Genomic DNA, 24,130 nt, shown 5'->3' on the forward strand with positions numbered 1-24,130 from the left:
GGTCATTTGAGCATGGGGATACTAGTGCAGATTTAGGTTCCTATCACAGTTCACCTAGCATTTTGGTTCAACACTCTGGGAATATGTCTTTATCCCAGGCCTTTCTTTCTTCAACTTCTATTACATTTCTCCAACACTCCACAAAACCTTTGTTGCCTGTCCATCATGCATCTCAGCTTGAGGTAATTCTTCCTCTAGTCTCTTATCATACCATCGATTCCACTACACGCATGTTCTCTCATCCTATGCAAACTAAACTTCATACATGTGTGATTTCTAGGAAAAATTATGATGCTATGACTTTGACTAATTCTGCAACATCTCAGTTGTCTAAGTTGCCTGATTCCAACTCTGTTTCATCTCAAGTGTCTCGATTGTCTCTACCTATTCAAGATATTGTTTTTAAAGGGTATACTGCAGTTTTGAGCATAGTGGATACTAATGAACCAACATCCTTTAAGGTTGCGGTTTCTCAATCTCATTGGCGAGAAGCTATGATAGAGGAGTTCACTGCTTTACAAAAGTAAGGTACTTGGGAGTTGGTACCTCCTCCTACTAATAGGAATGTTATAGGTAGCAAATGGGTTTACAAGATTAAGAAGGATCAAAATGGAGTTGTTTTTAGATATAAGGCACCATTGGTGGCTTAAGGCTATAGTCAGGAACAAGGCCTCAATTATGATGATAATTTTAGTCATGAAGTTCGTCCTAGTACTGTCAGAATTGTGCTTGCTTTAGCTACTGCACAGAAATGGCCATTATGCCAATTAGACGTTAAAAATGCTTTCCTTCACGGTGATTTACAAGAAGAAGTCCTTGTGAAGCAAACTCAAGGATTTCATGATTCTGACAAGCCTCACTATGTTTGCAAACTTGTTAAGTATCTTTATGGACTTAAACAAGCTCCCCAAGCTTGGACTTCCAAGTTTACCACATATTTGCCTAGTCTTGGGTTTGTTGTTTCTGATTCAGATCCTAGTTTGTTTGTTAAGCTACAAGATGGCAATGTAGTTATCCTTCTTTTGTATGTGGACGAAGTTATCATCACTGGTTCTAATTCTATTTTGGTTGAACAAGTCATTGACAATCTTGGTGAAGTTTTTGATATGAAAGATATAGGTCATTTGACTTTTTTCTTGGGTCTCCAGGTCCCATACAAGGACAATGGTGATCTTTTTATTTCCTAATCAAAGTATGCTAAAGATTTGCTCAAGAAGGCTGCTATGAAATCCTGCAAGCCTTGTCCTACTCCTTATAAACCACATACTCAATTGCTCAAAGATGAAGGTACTCCTATGACTGATTCTACTTTGTCTAGAAGTCTTGTGGGTGCTCTGCAATATTTGACTTTCACTCGGCCAGATATTGCATTCGCTATGAATTATGCATGTCAGTTTATGTCAAATCCCACAGATGCACGCTTTCATCTTGTCAAGCGAATATTCAAATATTTATAGGGAACTTTAGATTGTGGTTTAACATATTCATCTGCGGATTCTTTGGATATTATGGCGTATAGTGATGTTGATTGGGCATCTGATATTAATACACGGAGATCAACCATATGTTATGTAGTATTTTTGGGGTCTAATCCTGTCTCGTGGCAAGCTAAGAAGCAAAGTAGTGTTTCTCGGAGTTCCACTGAGGCTGAATGGAAAGCCCTAGCTAATGATGCTGCCGATGTCGCTTGATTCGTTTAATCTTGAAAGATCTTCATGTCTTTTTGCGACAGCATCCTCTATTGTACTATCATAATGTTTCTACTTTTGCTTTATGTTCTAATCCGGTTTGTCACACAATGATTAAACATTTGGACACGGACTACCATTTTGTTCGTGAAATAGTCCACAAAGGTGATCTTCAGGTGGAGTATATAGCTACTGCATACCAAGTTACTGATGTGCTCACGAAAGGTCTTCATGGTCCTGCTTTTCTTCAGCATTGCTCCAATCTCAAACTGGGTTTCCCCAATTAAGATTGAGTGATATGGTTTTAGATGATAACATGTGTCATTGGTTGATGTATTACATGTGTCATAATCTAGTGAGTTGGGTAGTTATAAGGATTGCTTAGTCATTAAGCTTTGGATTTAGTATAAATAGTGGTGAGAGTATTCTTTGTAACTATGATATTTTTTAGTAAAGCTTGCAAGATCCTTCCATTTTCTTTCTTTTTGAGTTTTCATCACATCTTTGATTGAGCTACTTCAATGGTGTTATAAGGTGTAATCCAATTGGGGCAATAGACCCTGGCTCATCGAAATCTTTAATTATCGTTGTAATTTCTTCTAGCTTAAACTACACATCAATAATAAATAAGTTGTAAACACGAAAATCTTGCAGGAAATGAAACAAGAACACGTGTACAAAGAATATATGTATTAATGTAAATGTAGAGTTACAATCTCTTTACAATTTGAATCCTCTGATTCGATCTCTAAAATATAAGGTGTCTAGTGTTGTTGATTCAAGGGTCGCGATGACTTGATTTTGGATGAACGGATGTCGCAAGATTTTGACTCTTGGCAATGGAGGAACCAGCATGTGTAGGGGTGCTTGGTGGTTCTTCATGGGCTTGATGAATAACACGGAGGTTTTCCGAGTCTTCTTTAGTGTTTGGAGGGTTTTAGTGCTTGAGAGCTTTAGAGTTTCGAAGTTTCAGCGTTTGGGCATGAATGATTTTCTAGACTCTTTTCTTTATCTTGGAGCCTCCTATTTATACTCTCCAAGCCTTGACTACGGATGAATTTAGCTCTATTTGTGGGCTTGATTAATTGATGAAAGAACCAGGACTCGATTTGTGGGCCGGTTCATGATTTGACTCCATTAGTTAACATTTGATTTAATTAAATTAAAATCAAATAATTCATTTTCGTCAAGTGTTGACACGTGTCCTTCTTAATGACTCTTCTGATTTTGATGAGTCACATCAATGTATACGATTTGTGAGACACATGGCACATGCCATGTATACCCTGGCATGTTGAAATTTTAATGTGTTGGTGAACATGTAATTCACCGAAATTTTGATGTCTACAAAAAGGCACGTCGATTTACGATGAAAAGTGCATATCATGTGGCATAAGGAATTCTAAGGGATCCGTTGCTTGTTGAGCCGTCCACTGGGACCAACTCATATGCTGAGTTATTAAAGAAGATCTGGGCAGCAAAAGTTCTCCCCAAGGTTAAGGCCAAAGTATGGAAAATCTACCATGACATTATCCCCAACCGTTGAAGCGGCTTGCCAGATGGTAGGAGGAATTGGGGTGGTCATTCGGGATGAGGATGAAGGCTTTGTAGCGGCTTGCATCAAGACCTTCGAGTATGTATCATCGCTTATTCACATTGAAGCCCTTGCAGCTCATGAAGGGTTGTTGTTGGCAAAATTTTATCCTTGAGTCTAATTCACTCTAGATCATATTATCATTAAATTCAATCTTCCCCGACATGTCATTTATTGGGCATATCGTCGAAGATTTGAAAGCTATGTTGACCGAGCTCACTGGAGCTTCTATTGCCCATGCTCGTCACCAACGAAACGAGGCTGCTTACCGTCTTGAACGCTCTACTCTCTTATCCTCATGTGATTGTGCTTGGTTCGAGGAACCACCGGACGTTATTCTTGATATCTTACTATCTGAAAGCAGTAACTAATGCTTTTTTGTAATGGTTTCTTTTTCTAGCCTTTTATTTTGGTTTAGACTTATTGTTGGTGTTAACTCCTAGATTTTTTATACTGGTATCCATGGACTTTGTCCTTTTGAAATATATGCCGCAACTGTAAAAAAAAAAAAAAACAAAACAAAACAAAAAACAAAAACAAAAGGCGTCTTATGCATGTGCTTGTCACGTGGCCGATAGGGAATTGGCTCCAGGTATAGATAGGGTAAAATCTGCAGGGGGTAGAAGATGTGTTTTGAAGTCCTCGCATAGTGAATGTATTTGACCACTATGCTTTGAAGTCCCTCGACGTAGATGTCGAATCAAGGGTTGTCGAGGTTTGATCTTGAATTGGGCTAGAAGTTCTTCAAGGGCTGTAGAGGCTTGGTCTTGAATTAGGCTGAAGGTTTCTTCAAGGGACGTCGAGGCTTGGTCTTGAATGAAACAGGACCACGAGGAGTTTCACGTGGTGGGTGATCTTCTGCTTTGGCAATGGATGAATCGGCACGTGTTTGTTATGCTCGTTGATTCTCCACTAACTTGATGAAGAACACTGAGTGTTAGCTTTGGCCAGAGAGCTTTCTAGCTTTCCTCCAGAGGTTCTAATTTACTTCATTTCTCTGGAGTCGAATTTGATTCAAGGGTGGTGGACACTTGATCTTGAATCAGACCTGTGATTTCTTCAAGGGCCGTTGAAGCTTGATCTTGAATGAAATGGGGCCATGAGGAGCTTCACGTGGTGGGTGGTTTGCGTCCTTGGGGTGTATGAATCGACACTTTGTTGTGCTTGTTGATTTTCCACGAGCATGATGAAGAACACGAGTATTTGAATTTGAATTTGGGTTTGATTGTGGTTGTGTCTAGAATTTGGTACTAGATTACCTACATACCCTTTGTGGGATCAAACCAATGTAGATCGAATTCAAATTCTTAGGGTGACTTTATGCCATTTGATTAATTTGGTAATTAACGGGACATTGGTCCATTAATTTGTCGTGGTTCACATCCAAAGAATTTGTAGCGATTCAAATCCACTTAATTGTGGCGGTACGAGAGCATCATGTTTTAATGCCGTTGAAGTTGTCTCCACACGTCATTGTGTTGATGGGTCACTTTGAGCCAGTGTGCCTTTGTCCAGCAGCTTAATTCCATGCATGCAATATTTCAAATGGTCACGTGAGGGCCATTCCAATTGCTTTGTTGCAGTTGTGTTTTAGGGCTTGAATTTGCATAGGATATCATTCCTCTTTAGAAAAATGTGAACTCCACCCCTTGAATTTGCATGCGGCAAACTATTGTCTTCTATTTGCAATCCCATTCCTAATTTAGATAGGAATTATGAAGGGAACTTTATAACTGAAGTCAGCAGCCCCGTGCCAATACCCTTGTAATCGGTGCACATTATTGAGGAATTTGATTGATTTTCTAGGAATAGAGCAATCCCGCTAATTACTTGCCACAATTACTAGAATGACGTCATTTCATGTATTCTTCGAGTAATTTTTCATTATGATAGAAACACGAGTGGTGTTTTTATATAAGTGGTGAGAAATTTTATTTTTTAAATTATTAACTTTTTAACACACATATCCCACCATTTGTATAGGAATATATAGTATACAATCCTGTGTTCCGATCACAATGAAAAATCTCTCGTATTCTTCGAGTTGGATTTGAGTCGCCAATGCCATCACTCTTCTCTTCACTTATTGTTTTCCTTCAACTTAGCACTCCCATTGTGTAGCTATATCTTTTCTTCTTCTTTTTTTTTGTTTTTTTTTTCAATTCATATATACCAACTTTTGGAATGAATTCATATATACCAACTTTTGGAATTCCTATTAGCTTTCGATCAAATAGGAATGCTCGTGGGCATCACTCATTTTCAACTATAAAGAGGGGCTACATGTTTGCCCTACTTGTTTAGCAATGAGTCTTGGTGGTGTAGCAAACTTGCTAGCCTTGCGTGCTAGACACGATTCGAGACACGTGCATGTGGAGGAATATCGCTACTGCCTTCCTCCGTGAGCGTCATCAACGATCGTCGTGCCTTTCTCAACGTCATCAACAATCTTCCCGAGCCCGTCTTGGCATTGATGTAGGTGATCTCCTCTCGGTGTGAAGGTGCAAACAAACGCGTTCATCTCCATTGTTGCAATCGCTGATCATGAGGTTCCATCAGTACAACAATCCGTAACTGGTTTTTTTTTTTTTTTTTTTTTTTTAAAGGGTAAATTTTAGTTTACTACTCTCAAGTTTCGTGATTTTCAACATTTAGTACAAAATGTTTTTTTTTCATCCCACAGTCATTCTTAAAGTTAATTTTGGGACAGTCTAATACATCCTTTAGTCTGGCTATTAAGTTTCCTGTTAACTGATGATGTGGCGCTCATGCAGACAATGACTGGGCGCTACATGTCATTAAGATGTCAACGTGGAAATTAAAAATTAAAAATTAAAAAAAAAAATCTAAATTTCAAATAAACCAAAACATTAAAAAAAAAATTAAAAATTAAAAACCTAAACAAATGAAAATTGACCTAGAGATGCGGGCCTTCCCTTTCCTCCACCCACACCAACCCTTTTTCTTCTTCTCTTTGACAACCACCAAAGCTGATCTGAAAATCAGCACCACCATGGTCTCCCTCCTCCATCCCTCTCCCCATTCGCACCTGTCGTTCTCCTAATCCGACCCATCCCTCCCCTAGTCCTTCCATACTCAACCCAACCCGACCCATCCCTCCCCTAGTCCGTCCATACCCAAACCCGACCCATCCCTCTCCTAATCCTTCCATACCTAACCCAACCCAACTCGATCTCCCTGTGTTTGAAATCGAGAAAGCTTTCACCTCGTTGAGGAAGATCACACAGACCCGAGAAGATGCTTGGGCCCGACCCTGCACCTTGCAGTGCGTGGGTCCTTGGATTTGGTCTGCTATTCCAATGGCAGAGAGCTTCATTGGTGCGATGTGTTGTTGTGATGTGCTAGGCTAAAGGTGATGCTCAGCGGAGAACATGAGGGAGGACTTTGGGCGTCCATCAATCCCCCTTTTGCCCTCCCTATAGGTCTCTTAGATCTCTTGAAATTTTTTAATTTTTTTAAATCATTGGTGCGATGTGTTGATTATCTTTTTGATTAATAGGCCTCTTAGATCTCCTTGGATCAAATGGTTGATTCCCTTTCCTCCACCCACACCAACCTTTTTTCTACTTCAGGTGGTGCTCAGCGGTCAAAGCTAATCATCTTTATTTTTTTATTTTTTTAAATTTTGATTTTTTTTTTCATTTTTAATTTCCATGTGGACCCCTTAATGACATGTGGCGCCCAGTCATTGTCCACATGGGCACCACGTCATCAGTTAACGGGAAACTTAACAGCCAGACTAATGGATGTATGAGATTGTCCCAAAATTAACACTTTAGGTATGACTCTAGGACGGAAAAAACTTCATGTACCAAATGCTGAAAACCACAAAACTTGAGGATAGTAAACTGAGATTTACCCTTACTGAAAATATGACTTTAGTCCCTAGAATTCAATTTTACACATAAAAAACCTAACATGACTTTTTTACTCTAGAAAAACCCAGCGACTAGGATCCACATAAGCGATTTCAATAATTACATTCAACTTGACACATTTTACATATTTTGGATGCCGAAAATACCCTATTGTATGTTTGATTTATAAAAATTAATTACATGCAAATTATATGGGAGAGTTAATGACTTTGAGAAATAAAAAAAATAATAAATCAAAAGACATTAATGTACGAAATTATGGAGATGAATGCACAAAGAGGCGAATTAATGAGCTCATAGTTGAGGAATTCCAAATGACTTATGTTGTCCCTGACCATCCTCCATGCTTGTTAAAATCTGATTTAGATGTGCATGTGTTGCATTTGTTACGTTATAATGACAAGCAAAATTCAGTGACTATTATTGTTAACGAGTGTCATTCACCATGTGAAGGTAATAGTGGTGTTAATGGGAATAGATTTTCCTTTAACGTTTGGGATGGTGCTACACCTAGTAACACCAATGATTTCATTGGAAAATATGCTGCACCACTGCCACAAACTTATCTATCTCGCCCATGAAAAACCTATATTAATCGGGTTGGGCAAAGGTTTACTGGGGGGGGGGGGGCTGTCTCTAAATTTAGGGACAAACTTCGTAAGTATTCCATCGAGAAGGGGTTTAGCATAGTTTTTTTTTTTAATGAAAGGGAGAGAGTGATAGCTGAGTGTTCTAAAAAACTGTTTAAAGGTTGTATGTGGTGGGTGCATGCCACTTTGTGTCATGCCAATGGTTTTTTTTTTTTATATTCGTACATTGAACAACACACACAGACTTGCAGCGGGTTGATTCGTGAACGGAAGGGTGGCATGATGTCATCCAAAGTCGTCTCATCCGTTCTCATGGAGCAAGCTTCTTCCAAGCCAATGTTGAAGCCTACTGAGATCATAAAGGCTTTTAAGAAATATTATGGATTGGATATTTCGTACTATAATGCATGGTACGGGAAGGAATCAGCCGAAAAAATGATGCATGGTGACGAATCGTTGTCATACAATCACTTGGCTTGGTACGTCAGAGCAATTGAAAGTTCAAATCCTAGCTCACATTGTGTTGTTGGAGTGCAATGCAGAATCTTCCCGATTTGAAAGGATATTCGTATCTTTCCATGGTTGCATAGAGGGATTTGCATTTTGTAGGTAAATTATGATTCTTCGTATTTTTTTTTTTTTACATCATTTCTCATTTTCCATGAATTGCATATGTGGCAACTCTTAATTTACCTACCCTTATATTTCCAGGCCTATGTCGCTTGCCGCTACTGGGAAAAGTGGAAACCAAGGTACTTATATCCAAATATGATATATTTATGTATTATTTTATTTTCTTAATACATTTGTTCAATCATGTCTTACATATATATGGAGAACATATAGTCCCTATAAATTATGTGTGTGTTACATACTGTATACGTTCATCAGTATATAAACTAGGTCATTTTGTTGGAAGATTATCCACTGCTATGTATAAATTTTATTGGTGTCAAATTATTTTTTCTGCCTATATTTTAACAAACTGCTATCAGGTTTTCCAGTTCACAATACTACTATATTTATAACATACTGTCTTATATGAAACAGGTATATATCTTTTAGCCTTTGCGGTTGTTAACTCTAAAAATGAGGAGAACTGGTCTTGGTTCCTCCAAAACTTGTCAAAAATCGTCACTCTTCAAGGAAGAACCCTTACATTCATATCTGATAGACAAAAGGGGTTGATCGAAGCAGTGGTATCAATATTTCCAAAATCACCGCATGCATTTTGTTACCACCACTCGAAGCAAAACATACTTCTTAAGTACCCATCCTCCCTGGGTAAGTCGTATCGCGACTAGATCATTCAGCTTTTTGGGAAATGTGCATATGCTCCTACCGAGGATGCATTTGAAATGCATCTGAGGATGTTTATGGAGGAAGGTGGTGCTGTAATGAGGGACTTCTTGAAAACGCTTCCAAAAGAAAATTGGGCAGCCGCTCATTTTCCAGGCCCAAAATACGAAATGTGTTCAAACGTAGCTGAAACCTTCAATGCATGGATTGTCGATCAACGTTTTTTGCCCATATACCAGATGTTTGATGGAATTAGGGCCAAAATCATGGAGATGAATGCACAAAGGAGGCGTGTAGCTGAGGGTTGGAAAACTTTCCTTTGCCCAGAAATGGAGACCATTATGCAAGATTTGCTGGAATGCGGGCGCCATTGGGATGCTGGTCGTTCAAGTGAGTTTTAGTTTGAGGTGCATGGTGAGGACTCTATAATGGTTGATCTCCAATCTCGCACGTGTTGCTGTAGAATGTGGCAAATCAAAGGGTTTCCCTGCGCCCATGCACTTGCTGCTATACTTAAGTGGGAGGGGAATCCGTATGAGTACGTGAAAGACTATTTCATGGTCCATTTTTTCAAGAGTTGCTATGATATAACAATTGTTTCGATTCCAGATATCGATAGGCATGCACAGGAGGAAAATGAAGAAATACTGATTAATCCACCATTGACAAAGAAACCTCCCGGAAGACCAAGGGTGAAGCGAATCAAATCATCGGGGGAGCGGACAAGGCCAATTACATGTTCTAGGTGTGGAACCTTGGGTCACCACAACAGAAAGACTTGCACTGCCGAAATCTGATATAAACTTGCTCGGAGCTTTTTACTGTTTGTGTTTTTTTCGTTTTTGTATTCGATTTTCTTGTTTGTTTTATGTTCAATAAAGAATGCCTCTGGCATCTCGATTGATTGCCACCAGAATTAGCTCTTTGTTGTTTTTCCATGTCATCAATGTTATCAAGAAGTTTGTTTACACATATAGGTTCATATATACCAAAACGGGTTTGAATTGTCATAACTAGGATTAGATGCAGTTTTTTCTTCCCTTACGCTTGACTAATTCGGACTTTTCCTTTTTTTGCGTGCACAACAATTTACCTACCCAATATGAAGTGCTGGTGTAATACAATATCCGTTTTAACAAGGATGCTAATTATTTGTATATATACCAAACATATATAATAATACATTTTTCGACCAAAAGAAAATCCAAATATAATAATACATGGATGCGAACGATGCGAACGATGGACTTATAGGTAAATTACAGGTTTGATACAACTCTAACGTATATGTCAAAACACTCCTTATATGGAGGTTGGTAACGGTAAATAAATTGTATTCCAATTATTATCTTAGTTTCCAACATGAAATATTATGAGTAGGCAAAATAAATAATTCAGCATCAATTTGAAGGCAATATTATTGGAAAAGGATTGGCAAAAATAAATTTGTAGGCAAAATAAATAATTCCAATATATACAGGAAAAAAAAAATATGCTACACCCATGTCATATATTTTGAATCAAGAAACATTTGTTCAACTTGTAGGCAAATTATTTTTCCATTTTTCTTACATATGTTGCAGAAATGATTCCGCAAGTACATCCACACTGACATGCATGAAGGGTCAAGTGTTACACCAATTCTTTGTTTCCCTTTGACTGTGTGACGACCAATAGCTTCTGATCCTATCTGAGCCTTCCCTTCAGTAGTGTCTACAATCTCATCATTTTCGGCGGGATTCACAACACTAGGTACTATCTCATTAAGCTTCGCCTTTTTGGGTTCCCTCCAAGATTTCATCTCATCATAAACAAACCCAGTCAAGCGTTTCGATTTCCTTCGTTTCCTTTTCAACCTTACAATCCATGTAGCGATCTCAGGGAATGAGGCATGTTTGTTTTCACCCATTTCCCTTTCTATGCATTCTCATAGTTGCGTAAGGTCGGACGACAGATCATCATACTGATTGTATGCATCTGCAACGAGAGCTTTTTGGTATCGCAGCACATTTCATGGTACACCACAGAATGCAGTTGCGCTAACTCAACTTCAATTTTCAACTTTTTTATCTCTTCCTTCAATGACTTATTCTCTGAACGTTCCTTTTCCAGTCATTGTTCCACACTAAGTTCAGAATCTTTCGGTACATGATGTGCCTCAACTAGTTCGCACTCGTTAACACCTTTGTGGTAAAGATTGTCTTGTGAACTGATGAGTTGAAACATTTTGGACGGGTTGAACTCTTTTTCGGAAGTAGTACTCACCACCTCTTTCGTTCGAATCTCATCAAAATTAGAACCACCACTCACACCGGTTGTCAAACGATGATTCACAACACCAAAATTTTTCTGGAGTTCCAACATGTAAGAGTGTAAACAAGTTACTACACATATTACACCATACAACTATTCTATATATAACGAATTTCAAACAACATACCACCACAAAATTACTAATTTTACCTCTTCAGATGTAACACTAGCAATTGTAACTGATGACGTCATGTTTTTCGCTAAAGACTTATGGGCCGCAATTGGTTGTTGAGATTCATAGCTACGATACTTGCTCTTCAAAATTCCAATGGCAGGGGTCTCATGCACATCTTTTACGTACTCTGCGTGTGTGTGTGTGTGTATATATATATAGTAAACAATAAATTACAATACGCAATCATTAAAAACACGAGACAAAACATTAAAACCAAACCCTACATACCTGAAAGTCTTGATCATTGTCTCTGTGCGGGGACACCATAATGTGAGGTTCACACCTCAAACTTCTAGTCATGTGTGACTCTGATTCATCGCTAATCTAAAATAGCCAAAATGATAACCATCGTCAAAACATTCGTACCACAATAAAAAAACATGCAAAAAAAAAAAAACAAAAAACAAAAAAACACTAAAAAAAAAAAAAAAAAAAAAAAAAAAACAAAATTTAAGTTCAATTTTAACGTACCTGTAACCTATCAATTTCAATAGCTGACATAGCCTCATGCAATACCTGCAGATCCCACTTCATAAATTTGGGTGTCAAATCCATTCTTCCTCTTACAGGTTCAACCAATGAACTTTTCTCAAAAAACCAAAACTATTGACACACAAATATAGACTGGTCATCGAATTACAAAGCATAAAGAATGAATTATAAATTAACACACCCAATTAGTACACAATACATACCGGCAACAGAACAGCACATCCAGATACATGTGATGGTTTTCCGCAATTCTTGACCAGTTGTTTTTGCAAACAATCCGATGTTGCTTTTGCCCAATTGTAGCACGCCATTGTTCAAACATCTTGACAACGGGAAGTTAAGTTCCAAGAGATGGTACTAACACTATTACAAAATAATAATGTAATACAAAGATGTAAACACATTAGGCATACAAAATCCTCACGATTCTGTTGTGTTTTCCTTGTTACTATTGTAATCATAGCAGATTCAATATTTTGCCCGGTAACTCTGTCAAACGTTTTAAAATTTCTTTTAATGAAACCTTCCTCAGACTTTGAACATTGTTCATTAAGATTTATATCCCGACCGAAGTTAGGCAATCCAAGCAACTCCTCAACTTCAAACCCTGTAAAATTTTCACACCTATCACCAAATTTGAATTCAGACATCTCGGCGTTGAAACAATTAATTATTCTAATCATATCTACATAAGTCTTCCGGCACATATCATCGCTAACCAACCCTGCATCATAAGCTCTGAAAAGACCCCAAAATGGTGTTCCTTTTATAATTTCTCGATGTTCTTCCTGAATTTTCAATTTCAAAACATTCAAAACATTCAAAAATGGACCAAATGCAGCTCGGTATTGCATTTTTCTAAACTGTTTCCTGTTGATTTCCATTTCCAAATCTACAATGAAAAAGACAAAACAAAGCTAAAACAGGTTAGACAATGAATCTACCTACAACATATATTCCAAGTTACAATTAAAAGACTAGTTAAATTGAATGAGACTATGCCAAATTGCCAACATGGCACATAAAATTCATTCAGGACTTCCTCAAACACATTATGAGCGCACAATATAGAATTACACCGAAATGTAAACAACACAATTGAGTCATACCAAAAAAATATAGTATACTTACAAGTGAAATTTTGGTCGAATATGATCGAACGATTTGGAATAGATTACTTCCTCCAAATTTTTTATCATTACCCAACGGTATATAATGTACCTACGAAACAAACGAAATTAAATACTATGAAATACATACAGATTTTCATAAAATAAATAGGTAAAAACGTATCATAATCACCTGTTTAAATGCACAGATTATGATCGGATTCATTGAAGACCCACTATACACCATGTTTGACACACCCCGACCCAGAAAGTCCACTTGGACCCTGAATCGAGCTGTGCTGGCCGACACCTGGAAGGTGACGAAGCCATAAAATGTGATAGTGTATAAAAAGTGAATGAATTTGATTCCAAAAGTGTCTAAATACCAGAGTGCGCTACGAGTGGGAGCGAACCCATTTTACGCGTGATGTCAGAGCATAAGTAAGGTACAGTAATGTGGGTAAGAATCATACCCTCAAAAATATCCATCAATACTAAAATTCGCCACAGATTCTTGTCGATACAAACTCAGCAGCTAAAAACCTGGAGGGCACCAAACAGAAGGTGTGAGTAAGCAATAAAACCAAGTTTTCCAAAGTTACTACCTCTTTAAAAGTAATGCCCCTAAATGTAAAACCCGTATCGTTTTCCATAAGACAGTACAACATATATACATATATCCAAACCATACTCGGAAATGACCAAAACCACGGTTTGCCATCAATCGACCATACATTAATAAGTAGGCCAAATGAATTAAATCAATACAAAGTGATATATCAGTCAGAGTCATCTAAAATGACTTGTACAACTTATCCATATCTCATCAATCATGGCTAGCATATAAGTCGGAGTCACCTATAGTGACCTGTACGACTTATCCATACCTCATCAATCTGGCTAGCATATAAGTCGGAGTCACCTCTAGTGACCTGTACGACTTATCCATATCTCATCAATCTGGCTAGCATATAAGTCGGAGTCACCTCTAGTGACCTGTACGACTTATCCATACCTCATCAATCTGGCTAGCATATAAGTCGGAGTCACTTCTAATGACCTGTACGACTTATCCATATCTCATCAATCTGGCTAGCATATAAGTCGGAGTCACCTCTAGTGACCTGTACGACTTATCCATATCTCATCAATCTGGCTAGCATATAAGTCGGAATCACCTCTAGTGACCTGTACGACTTATCTATATCTCATCAATCTGGCTAGCATATAGTTCAATAAGTATACCTGCACACGAGTCGGAACCACCTAAAGTGGTCTGTACGACAGGACTAGGTGTAAATAAATACGCTCAAGTGCTACGATCACGTGAAGACTGGGCGAATAATCGCGGGTCACCTACGAGTCGGAACCACCTAAAGTGGTCTGTACGACAGGACTGTGCACCTACCTTGGATCCAAGGTGAGCGTACGGTGCGGAAGGTGAACATCACGTGAATGACTGTGCCCTGGCCACGGGCGGGAGCACTAACACCGGGGTGCAGGTTTATGAGCTCTCAATGAATCTCAATATAACATGTGCAACTCATGGCAACCAGTACGACAGTATCGAAGTTGCCTAACACATAACTGTAATCATGCTATAACGCAATCGATTCAACTAGTACCATAAACTCACCTGAACTTACCTGGGTGTCCTGAGTTCACCTTTGCACTTGAAAGCATTCCCAATAATTATATGCAAGTAATATACATATGGATATATCATGATGCAATCTACTACTCAACCATGTCGTAGCATGTTCAATTATAAACAATACAGTGAGAAGTGTACAATCAATAACGCCCTACTCCGAAACTACTTATTTTCAGGGATAATTATCCATGACGACCCAATTAACTCTAATTTAACTAACTAATTCACAAAACTAAAACTTGTCTTTACCAATTTCCTTCGCATTACTCAATTTTCCAAGCAAGGCTTTTGTCTCAAATATTTTATGGCTGCATCTAACGTCTCGTTAGACTGCCTACGTACCCTAAACAGGGATCAAGCCATTCGTAGTTCATATAAGTACTTCAAGCATTCACAATAATTATATGAAGGTAATATACCTAATCAATTTAAAAGTATCGATAGAACTCTTAATAATATGCACAATAAAAAGGAAAAGATCCACTCACCTGGAGTCCACGCTATACTTCTCTAGCACGCGCATCGAGGCGTCCTGAATGATCGGTCCCTGTGGCCAATTATCAAATCACATCTCAGAACTCATATCCGTAGAATACGCAATTCACATAAAACACAACCTCAACGACATTCTGAAATAGTTTGATACCCATTGACCACAAGTCAACCGTCGATCAAAGATCGACAGTAGGGTTTACAACCCTGTATAACTTGACCCGGAAGATCCGCATATCAGATTTCTAATCCGCAACTCCCAACGATCCACAATATGTTTCTAGAATAACATACTAAAATTTCATTACGATCCAACGGTCAGATCTCCGCCAATTGCCTAAAACAAGTGGCCATGAACATTTATTTTACTAACTTACAAATCCAATTCAGGAAGATCCGTAAGTCGGATTCCCGATCCATAAATTCCTATGATCTTTAAATATTACATATTATAATGTATCCAATTCTGGTGACGATCCAACGGTCGGATCATCGATTCACATTTTTATCAAGTAACGTATCATAACGAATTTAGGTTCCAACGATCAACCTACGTCATTCAAATGACAAAACTGAATTCAAAACATTCGACATAGCCTAAAAATAGCATTGGCGGCTCACTGGCCACGCGCCGCCGCGGGTGGCGGTCGGCCGCCACGACTCGCCGGAAAATCCAACTATTTCCAAAAATTCTCAAACTTCACAGAAATGAAGATCTCAGTGAGTGGAGCAACTTTCATACCTGCCACGAAGTCCAAAAGTGGACGGAAGATGGTCAATTTTGCCCACGAAGCCGGCGGGTGCCTAAAACTTCCCGACGTCGATTCGTCGTCTACGGTGGTCCAACAGGGTCAAGGTTGGTTGGGTTTTTCTCCTGGGATGATGGGCTACAAAGCCCAAGTGGTGGCATCGGCCATTGCTTTGCCGATTTGCCGGAAAATCGAAAAGGGTGGCCGGAGCACCATTGATTTTCGTCAACTTTCGTGGCCTCAAACCGCCCCATACCATGGTTAATCAAGGTGGTTCTTGGGTGGGTTTTGTAGAGGGGAATGAGAGCTTCAAGATGGTGGTGGTGGCATCGAAAAACTCCACCGGAGTTGGCCGGAATCGGCCTTGGAAAATAGGCACCCGCGGTGGGTGCGGGTGGACGAAAACCCATTTCCCCTTTTTTTTTTTTTTTTTTTCTTTTCTCCCTCCATTTCTGATTTTGCTTCCCCCACAAAGTGGGGATTTAATTTAAATAAACACTAACCTTGAATAACCAATTTCGAACGTCCGTAACTATACCGTTATAATCCGGACTCGCAAACGGTTTTCGCCTATATGTTCGTACCAATGAGTACTACGAGGATATGCTAAAAGAATAAGTCCCACATCTTTCAAGTCGATGGTCAACGGAAGTCAAAGTCCTTGCCTCTAGGGCAATTTCGTAAATTCACGCTTTTAAAATAAAATAAAAACGTAAAATTTGGAACGGGTTGTCACAATCTACCCACCTTAAGAAAATTTCGTCCTCGAAATTTAAAATCATAAGTCCAAAGTAGAATACTCAAAATTAAAGAGATATATGTATGTAAATACATACACGAGGAAGACACAAAGTGATAGCGACTACATAAAAGAGGATGACATTCCGTCATTATCGGAGTGTTATGACTCTTCTTTCATGCCTCCAAATTCCTACTTTCCTTCTCTTTTACATAAACGTGTTCAAAGCGTAACGCACTTCGCAATTTAGCATGTAGTATTTTTGGGTCAAGCCTAAACAACAATTAACGAATTAAATAAGTCAATACAAATATTAACGTAGAATAATCTACTTGTTTACTTGCTTAACAACCCAACGAATAATTTATTAATATTACGGTCTGCACCCCGCAAAACCGACAATTCACTGTTGTCTTGATAAGCAAGTAACAATTCCTGAGGGTGCAATATTACTATCTTGCCCCTCAATGGGAAATACACATACCAGCCTCGATCGTACTCATTCACTACCTTCTGAGGCAACATCGTCAATAACATAAATTTTCTACATCACAATCTCAATCAAATATTTGTTCGCAATAATCTGCTGTAAATCACAAGCTGCACATACAATATTTGTATTATATTTCGAAGGATACCATACTCCTAAACAGGAATGTAACTGTAGTTACAAGTGACTAGAATGGAGATAAGGATATACTGCAACCATGCTACTGGTGGGACAAACAAGATGCAACTCGTCCACAAAGGTCTGAGTAACTCACTTCAAACTAATCGTTAATCTAGGGATAGAAATGCAATAAGGAATAACTTCTAATACTCAAAACCTTCATAACGACTTCCAAAGGCTTGGAAGTGAAACATGTAACACGATGAAATATAAATACACCAAGATGATAATCTTGTCAGGTTTCTGTTTACTGAATTTGTATAAAAGTCTAGGAGTAGTTTTCTCAAAAAGTCATCGTCCTCTGGACGCAATTAGAAAATTGTAGTTGTCCAGAAAATTTGAACTCTATATCCATAATATCCTCACAACATTAATCAAAAGCAAGGTCCATCTAGAGTGAGGATTCATTTAAAACACATCAAAGGAAGCCTCGATTTTATCTCTTCCCTACTTCCACTTTTGATCACGTCACAAAGAGAACTTCTAAATCACATCACCCGAAGAGGTTGACTACATCCCACTTCTATCTTAGTGGTCTTCACAAGTGTCTTGTTGTTGAAATTTCAACACCCATTTTAAGGAAATAACTATTGCCAATACTTCAATTTTTAGAGCAAGAAGAATATTGTTTTATACTTAAGTAAACAACCACCAATTAGAACATCATATAAGCATATCATTGGTTTAGCATCACGATTAATGAATTTCACATTCTTTACATATACCACATATCTCGAACTGCGCATATAAAAAGATACTTCCTAACTCCATTCATACAAAATGATTAATATCATTTGAACCATTTCTTGATAAATTAAAGGTAACTCTATATCAATACTCATATTTCCCAACTAAATAGAATAGGACATGCTGGAAGTGTGCGAGAGTAGATACACGATAGTGCACTCATAGATGCTAATTTAATTCTACTATTGCCTCGGACAAAACTTAGCTTGTTCCAAAAAGTAAATGTAATAAAAAAGTTCGAAGATCAATGAAGATTTGGACACACTTTTCCACATAAGAGTCACAATCAATATTCCAATGAAATTAGAAATTGTTAATTCTAGGTCATAAGTATGATGGTTCATCTTTAGCGGTTCTACCACCGAGAAACATAAGCGTTAACATACTAAGAAAGTCTGAATCCGAATTGACTTATCACATCAATCGATAATCACCATGCATCATCAAAATCTCCCCAGAGAAGTGTCATCTAGCCTTCGAAATAAGGTAATGACTGTTGACTTTAGGTCAATGAATAAGATGGTTCGTTTCAAACGGTTCTAATCGTAAAAATAAAAGCAATACTCCGTCATGTTGCCATACCAACTTAACAATGTGGTGGTATCCGCGGTAAGATTTTTGGGATATGACGCCAAAAGTATACGTCCTCGAAATTTACAGTACTACTAACCAACTCTACAACACGAACTAAAAGGTCTTCACAGTTTCCTCGACACTTATAACAATCTAACAGTGAGATATCATCCAGCATTTCGATTCTAATGTCTATGGAAGTGATCGAGAGGTGGTTAGTCAAAGGGTTTTCGTTTACCTAAATAAGTGATAGGGTAAAAACAATCATGAGTTTACCGTCCCATTACAAAGCTTATTCCTAAGCTTCCACGATCCTAATTTATTCGGCTCAAGCGAAGTAGTTCATTGATCCTAGGAGGATTTGATGATTGCTTTTCGGATTTCTACAACTCCCAGGATATGACAACTTACATTCGCAAGCCTATTCTCACACATTTAATAAGTACAACCACGAAAGCAAAAATCTGGAATAGCGTTGATTGAAAAATCCCAATGCTAGAAAAAGACCTTGCCTAAGATCTACTTCCAAAAAGACTTCATCGACAGTCGATCTTCCTCCTAAAGATCCAACATGAACCCAAGTATGCTTGAAGATATTAGTGCTAATAGGGACCGAACAATAATTATCCCTGAGATGATCTTCCGCGAAATGTTACTAAGAAATCAAGACTAACTAAGATTTCCAATCTTTAAAGAATCAATACTAACGGCGGTAGGACAATGATAGAATTATTTGGTAATATCTCTGGCGATACATGATTATCAAAACATTTACTTAGGCCATCAACTCGCCTCACTTTTATACCTTTCCTCCACAAAGAAAATCTTCGTTTTAATTCTAAGGACAACCGCCAAAATGATTTTATAAAATGTCGTGAAGACAACATAATTGTCCAAACTTAAGAAAAGTTAGCATATTTTTCCATATTCGACGAGGTGGCATCATTTGAACGTCAAACACAAAAATCAAGAGTGCTCACATCACGCGTGTGATGAACACAATACTGCCCAACATATGCTCTGATACCAAACTGACACACCCCGACCCAGAAAGTCCACTTGGACCCTGAATCGAGCTGTGCTGGCCGACACCTGGAAGGTGACGAAGCCATAAAATGTGATAGTGTATAAAAAGTGAATGAATTTGATTCCAAAAGTGTCTAAATACCAGAGTGCGCTACGAGTGGGAGCGAACCCATTTTACGCGTGATGTCAGAGCATAAGTAAGGTACAGTAATGTGGGTAAGAATCATACCCTCAAAAATATCCATCAATACTAAAATTCGCCACAGATTCTTGTCGATACAAACTCAGCAGCTAAAAACCTGGAGGGCACCAAACAGAAGGTGTGAGTAAGCAATAAAACCAAGTTTTCCAAAGTTACTACCTCTTTAAAAGTAATGCCCCTAAATGTAAAACCCGTATCGTTTTCCATAAGACAGTACAACATATATACATATATCCAAACCATACTCGGAAATGACCAAAACCACGGTTTGCCATCAATCGACCATACATTAATAAGTAGGCCAAATGAATTAAATCAATACAAAGTGATATATCAGTCAGAGTCATCTAAAATGACTTGTACAACTTATCCATATCTCATCAATCATGGCTAGCATATAAGTCGGAGTCACCTATAGTGACCTGTACGACTTATCCATACCTCATCAATCTGGCTAGCATATAAGTCGGAGTCACCTCTAGTGACCTGTACGACTTATCCATATCTCATCAATCTGGCTAGCATATAAGTCGGAGTCACCTCTAGTGACCTGTACGACTTATCCATACCTCATCAATCTGGCTAGCATATAAGTCGGAGTCACTTCTAATGACCTGTACGACTTATCCATATCTCATCAATCTGGCTAGCATATAAGTCGGAGTCACCTCTAGTGACCTGTACGACTTATCCATATCTCATCAATCTGGCTAGCATATAAGTCGGAATCACCTCTAGTGACCTGTACGACTTATCTATATCTCATCAATCTGGCTAGCATATAGTTCAATAAGTATACCTGCACACGAGTCGGAACCACCTAAAGTGGTCTGTACGACAGGACTAGGTGTAAATAAATACGCTCAAGTGCTACGATCACGTGAAGACTGGGCGAATAATCGCGGGTCACCTACGAGTCGGAACCACCTAAAGTGGTCTGTACGACAGGACTGTGCACCTACCTTGGATCCAAGGTGAGCGTAAGGTGCGGAAGGTGAACATCACGTGAATGACTGTGCCCTGGCCACGGGCGGGAGCACTAACACCGGGGTGCAGGTTTATGAGCTCTCAATGAATCTCAATATAACATGTGCAACTCATGGCAACCAGTACGACAGTATCGAAGTTGCCTAACACATAACTGTAATCATGCTATAACGCAATCGATTCAACTAGTACCATAAACTCACCTGAACTTACCTGGGTGTCCTGAGTTCACCTTTGCACTTGAAAGCATTCCCAATAATTATATGCAAGTAATATACATATGGATATATCATGATGCAATCTACTACTCAACCATGTCGTAGCATGTTCAATTATAAACAATACAGTGAGAAGTGTACAATCAATAACGCCCTACTCCGAAACTACTTATTTTCAGGGATAATTATCCATGACGACCCAATTAACTCTAATTTAACTAACTAATTCACAAAACTAAAACTTGTCTTTACCAATTTCCTTCGCATTACTCAATTTTCCAAGCAAGGCTTTTGTCTCAAATATTTTATGGCTGCATCTAACGTCTCGTTAGACTGCCTACGTACCCTAAACAGGGATCAAGCCATTCGTAGTTCATATAAGTACTTCAAGCATTCACAATAATTATATGAAGGTAATATACCTAATCAATTTAAAAGTATCGATAGAACTCTTAATAATATGCACAATAAAAAGGAAAAGATCCACTCACCTGGAGTCCACGCTATACTTCTCTAGCACGCGCATCGAGGCGTCCTGAATGATCGGTCCCTGTGGCCAATTATCAAATCACATCTCAGAACTCATATCCGTAGAATACGCAATTCACATAAAACACAACCTCAACGACATTCTGAAATAGTTTGATACCCATTGACCACAAGTCAACCGTCGATCAAAGATCGACAGTAGGGTTTACAACCCTGTATAACTTGACCCGGAAGATCCGCATATCAGATTTCTAATCCGCAACTCCCAACGATCCACAATATGTTTCTAGAATAACATACTAAAATTTCATTACGATCCAACGGTCAGATCTCCGCCAATTGCCTAAAACAAGTGGCCATGAACATTTATTTTACTAACTTACAAATCCAATTCAGGAAGATCCGTAAGTCGGATTCCCGATCCATAAATTCCTATGATCTTTAAATATTACATATTATAATGTATCCAATTCTGGTGACGATCCAACGGTCGGATCATCGATTCACATTTTTATCAAGTAACGTATCATAACGAATTTAGGTTCCAACGATCAACCTACGTCATTCAAATGACAAAACTGAATTCAAAACATTCGACATAGCCTAAAAATAGCATTGGCGGCTCACTGGCCACGCGCCGCCGCGGGTGGCGGTCGGCCGCCACGACTCGCCGGAAAATCCAACTATTTCCAAAAATTCTCAAACTTCACAGAAATGAAGATCTCAGTGAGTGGAGCAACTTTCATACCTGCCACGAAGTCCAAAAGTGGACGGAAGATGGTCAATTTTGCCCACGAAGCCGGCGGGTGCCTAAAACTTCCCGACGTCGATTCGTCGTCTACGGTGGTCCAACAGGGTCAAGGTTGGTTGGGTTTTTCTCCTGGGATGATGGGCTACAAAGCCCAAGTGGTGGCATCGGCCATTGCTTTGCCGATTTGCCGGAAAATCGAAAAGGGTGGCCGGAGCACCATTGATTTTCGTCAACTTTCGTGGCCTCAAACCGCCCCATACCATGGTTAATCAAGGTGGTTCTTGGGTGGGTTTTGTAGAGGGGAATGAGAGCTTCAAGATGGTGGTGGTGGCATCGAAAAACTCCACCGGAGTTGGCCGGAATCGGCCTTGGAAAATAGGCACCCGCGGTGGGTGCGGGTGGACGAAAACCCATTTCCCCTTTTTTTTTTTTTTTTTTTCTTTTCTCCCTCCATTTCTGATTTTGCTTCCCCCACAAAGTGGGGATTTAATTTAAATAAACACTAACCTTGAATAACCAATTTCGAACGTCCGTAACTATACCGTTATAATCCGGACTCGCAAACGGTTTTCGCCTATATGTTCGTACCAATGAGTACTACGAGGATATGCTAAAAGAATAAGTCCCACATCTTTCAAGTCGATGGTCAACGGAAGTCAAAGTCCTTGCCTCTAGGGCAATTTCGTAAATTCACGCTTTTAAAATAAAATAAAAACGTAAAATTTGGAACGGGTTGTCACAATGTTGCTTGAAAGTATCTCCATTGAAGTTGAACGGTGTGATTCAAATCTCAAAAACAGTTGGATTTTCTTATTGTCAATCTCTCCCCATAAACATGGTAATTATTAAAATCAATGATGTTATTATGGATGGTTTTCTGCAAAAGGGCTGGATTTGAAAACGGTCATGGGATGATATTCTGAAACGCTTGCGGTTGTATTCTGAAACGCCGGGGTTGTACTCTGAAACGCATGCTGAGGATGAGTGGCATAGGCGTAATACTATTGTATTACTAGGTCAATTGTTTTTCAATATGGCTACACATTTTAAATTGGAAGTTTTGACGAAAAGCCTGCGGTACTGTTTACTTTAACGAAAAATTACATTTTTACATTAGTTTTCAATCTTGATTCATTAGTTTTCCTTTTTAAAATTCAAAGTTTAATCCTGATTAAAATTCAAAGTTTTCAAACTTTTTTCATTAGTTTTCCTTTTTAAATTTGAGTTTATATTAGATATTAATAGATACATGGGTTTTAGTCTAAGGATTGTGAATTGCAAGGGCTAAAATCTAATGGACCCTTTTTTATTGTTTTTTTTTTTGTACATCTAGTCGTTGGAGAGGAAAAATTCGGATAATTTCAATCCTCCAACTAGTAAATCTTGTAATCACATCGAGAAGCCAAACACCATTTTCGCTTGCCATCAATGAGGAAGAAGGTGGACCTACAAGAAAACACTCTTGACACTCAAGTCAGTCGTTGTTCAAGATGCTTGTAAAATATAGAAGGATCTCATACCTCTCTCTCCTCATGCTGATGGGATTATTGCCCTTTTATAGGCATTCAAGTCTTGAGCTCCAAGTTCCACTCTCCTCCTATTTCTCCATGTCCCATGAAATGGTTATTATGTTGCTTGATTGTAGCTCCACTCCTCATGTTTGGTGTGCTAGTG

General features: G+C 38.6%; 1 protein-coding gene across 1 annotated transcript in view; it reads right to left on the bottom strand.

Annotated features, from left to right (window-relative positions):
• LOC137708596 (profilin-like) overlaps positions 1 to 24,130 on the bottom strand; it is a 41,472-nt gene that overhangs the window by 5,425 nt on the left and 11,917 nt on the right. Inside the window, exons 2-3 of the mRNA XM_068447711.1 lie at positions 19,789 to 19,836; positions 2,227 to 2,297 (exon numbers count right to left, since the gene is read on the bottom strand). Of these exons, the coding sequence (XP_068303812.1) occupies positions 2,227 to 2,297; positions 19,789 to 19,836 (119 nt within the window). The remainder of the gene's footprint in view (positions 1 to 2,226; positions 2,298 to 19,788; positions 19,837 to 24,130) is intronic.

This window comes from Pyrus communis, chromosome 11, assembly GCF_963583255.1.
Source record: "Pyrus communis chromosome 11, drPyrComm1.1, whole genome shotgun sequence".
Taxonomy (NCBI): domain Eukaryota; kingdom Viridiplantae; phylum Streptophyta; class Magnoliopsida; order Rosales; family Rosaceae; genus Pyrus; species Pyrus communis.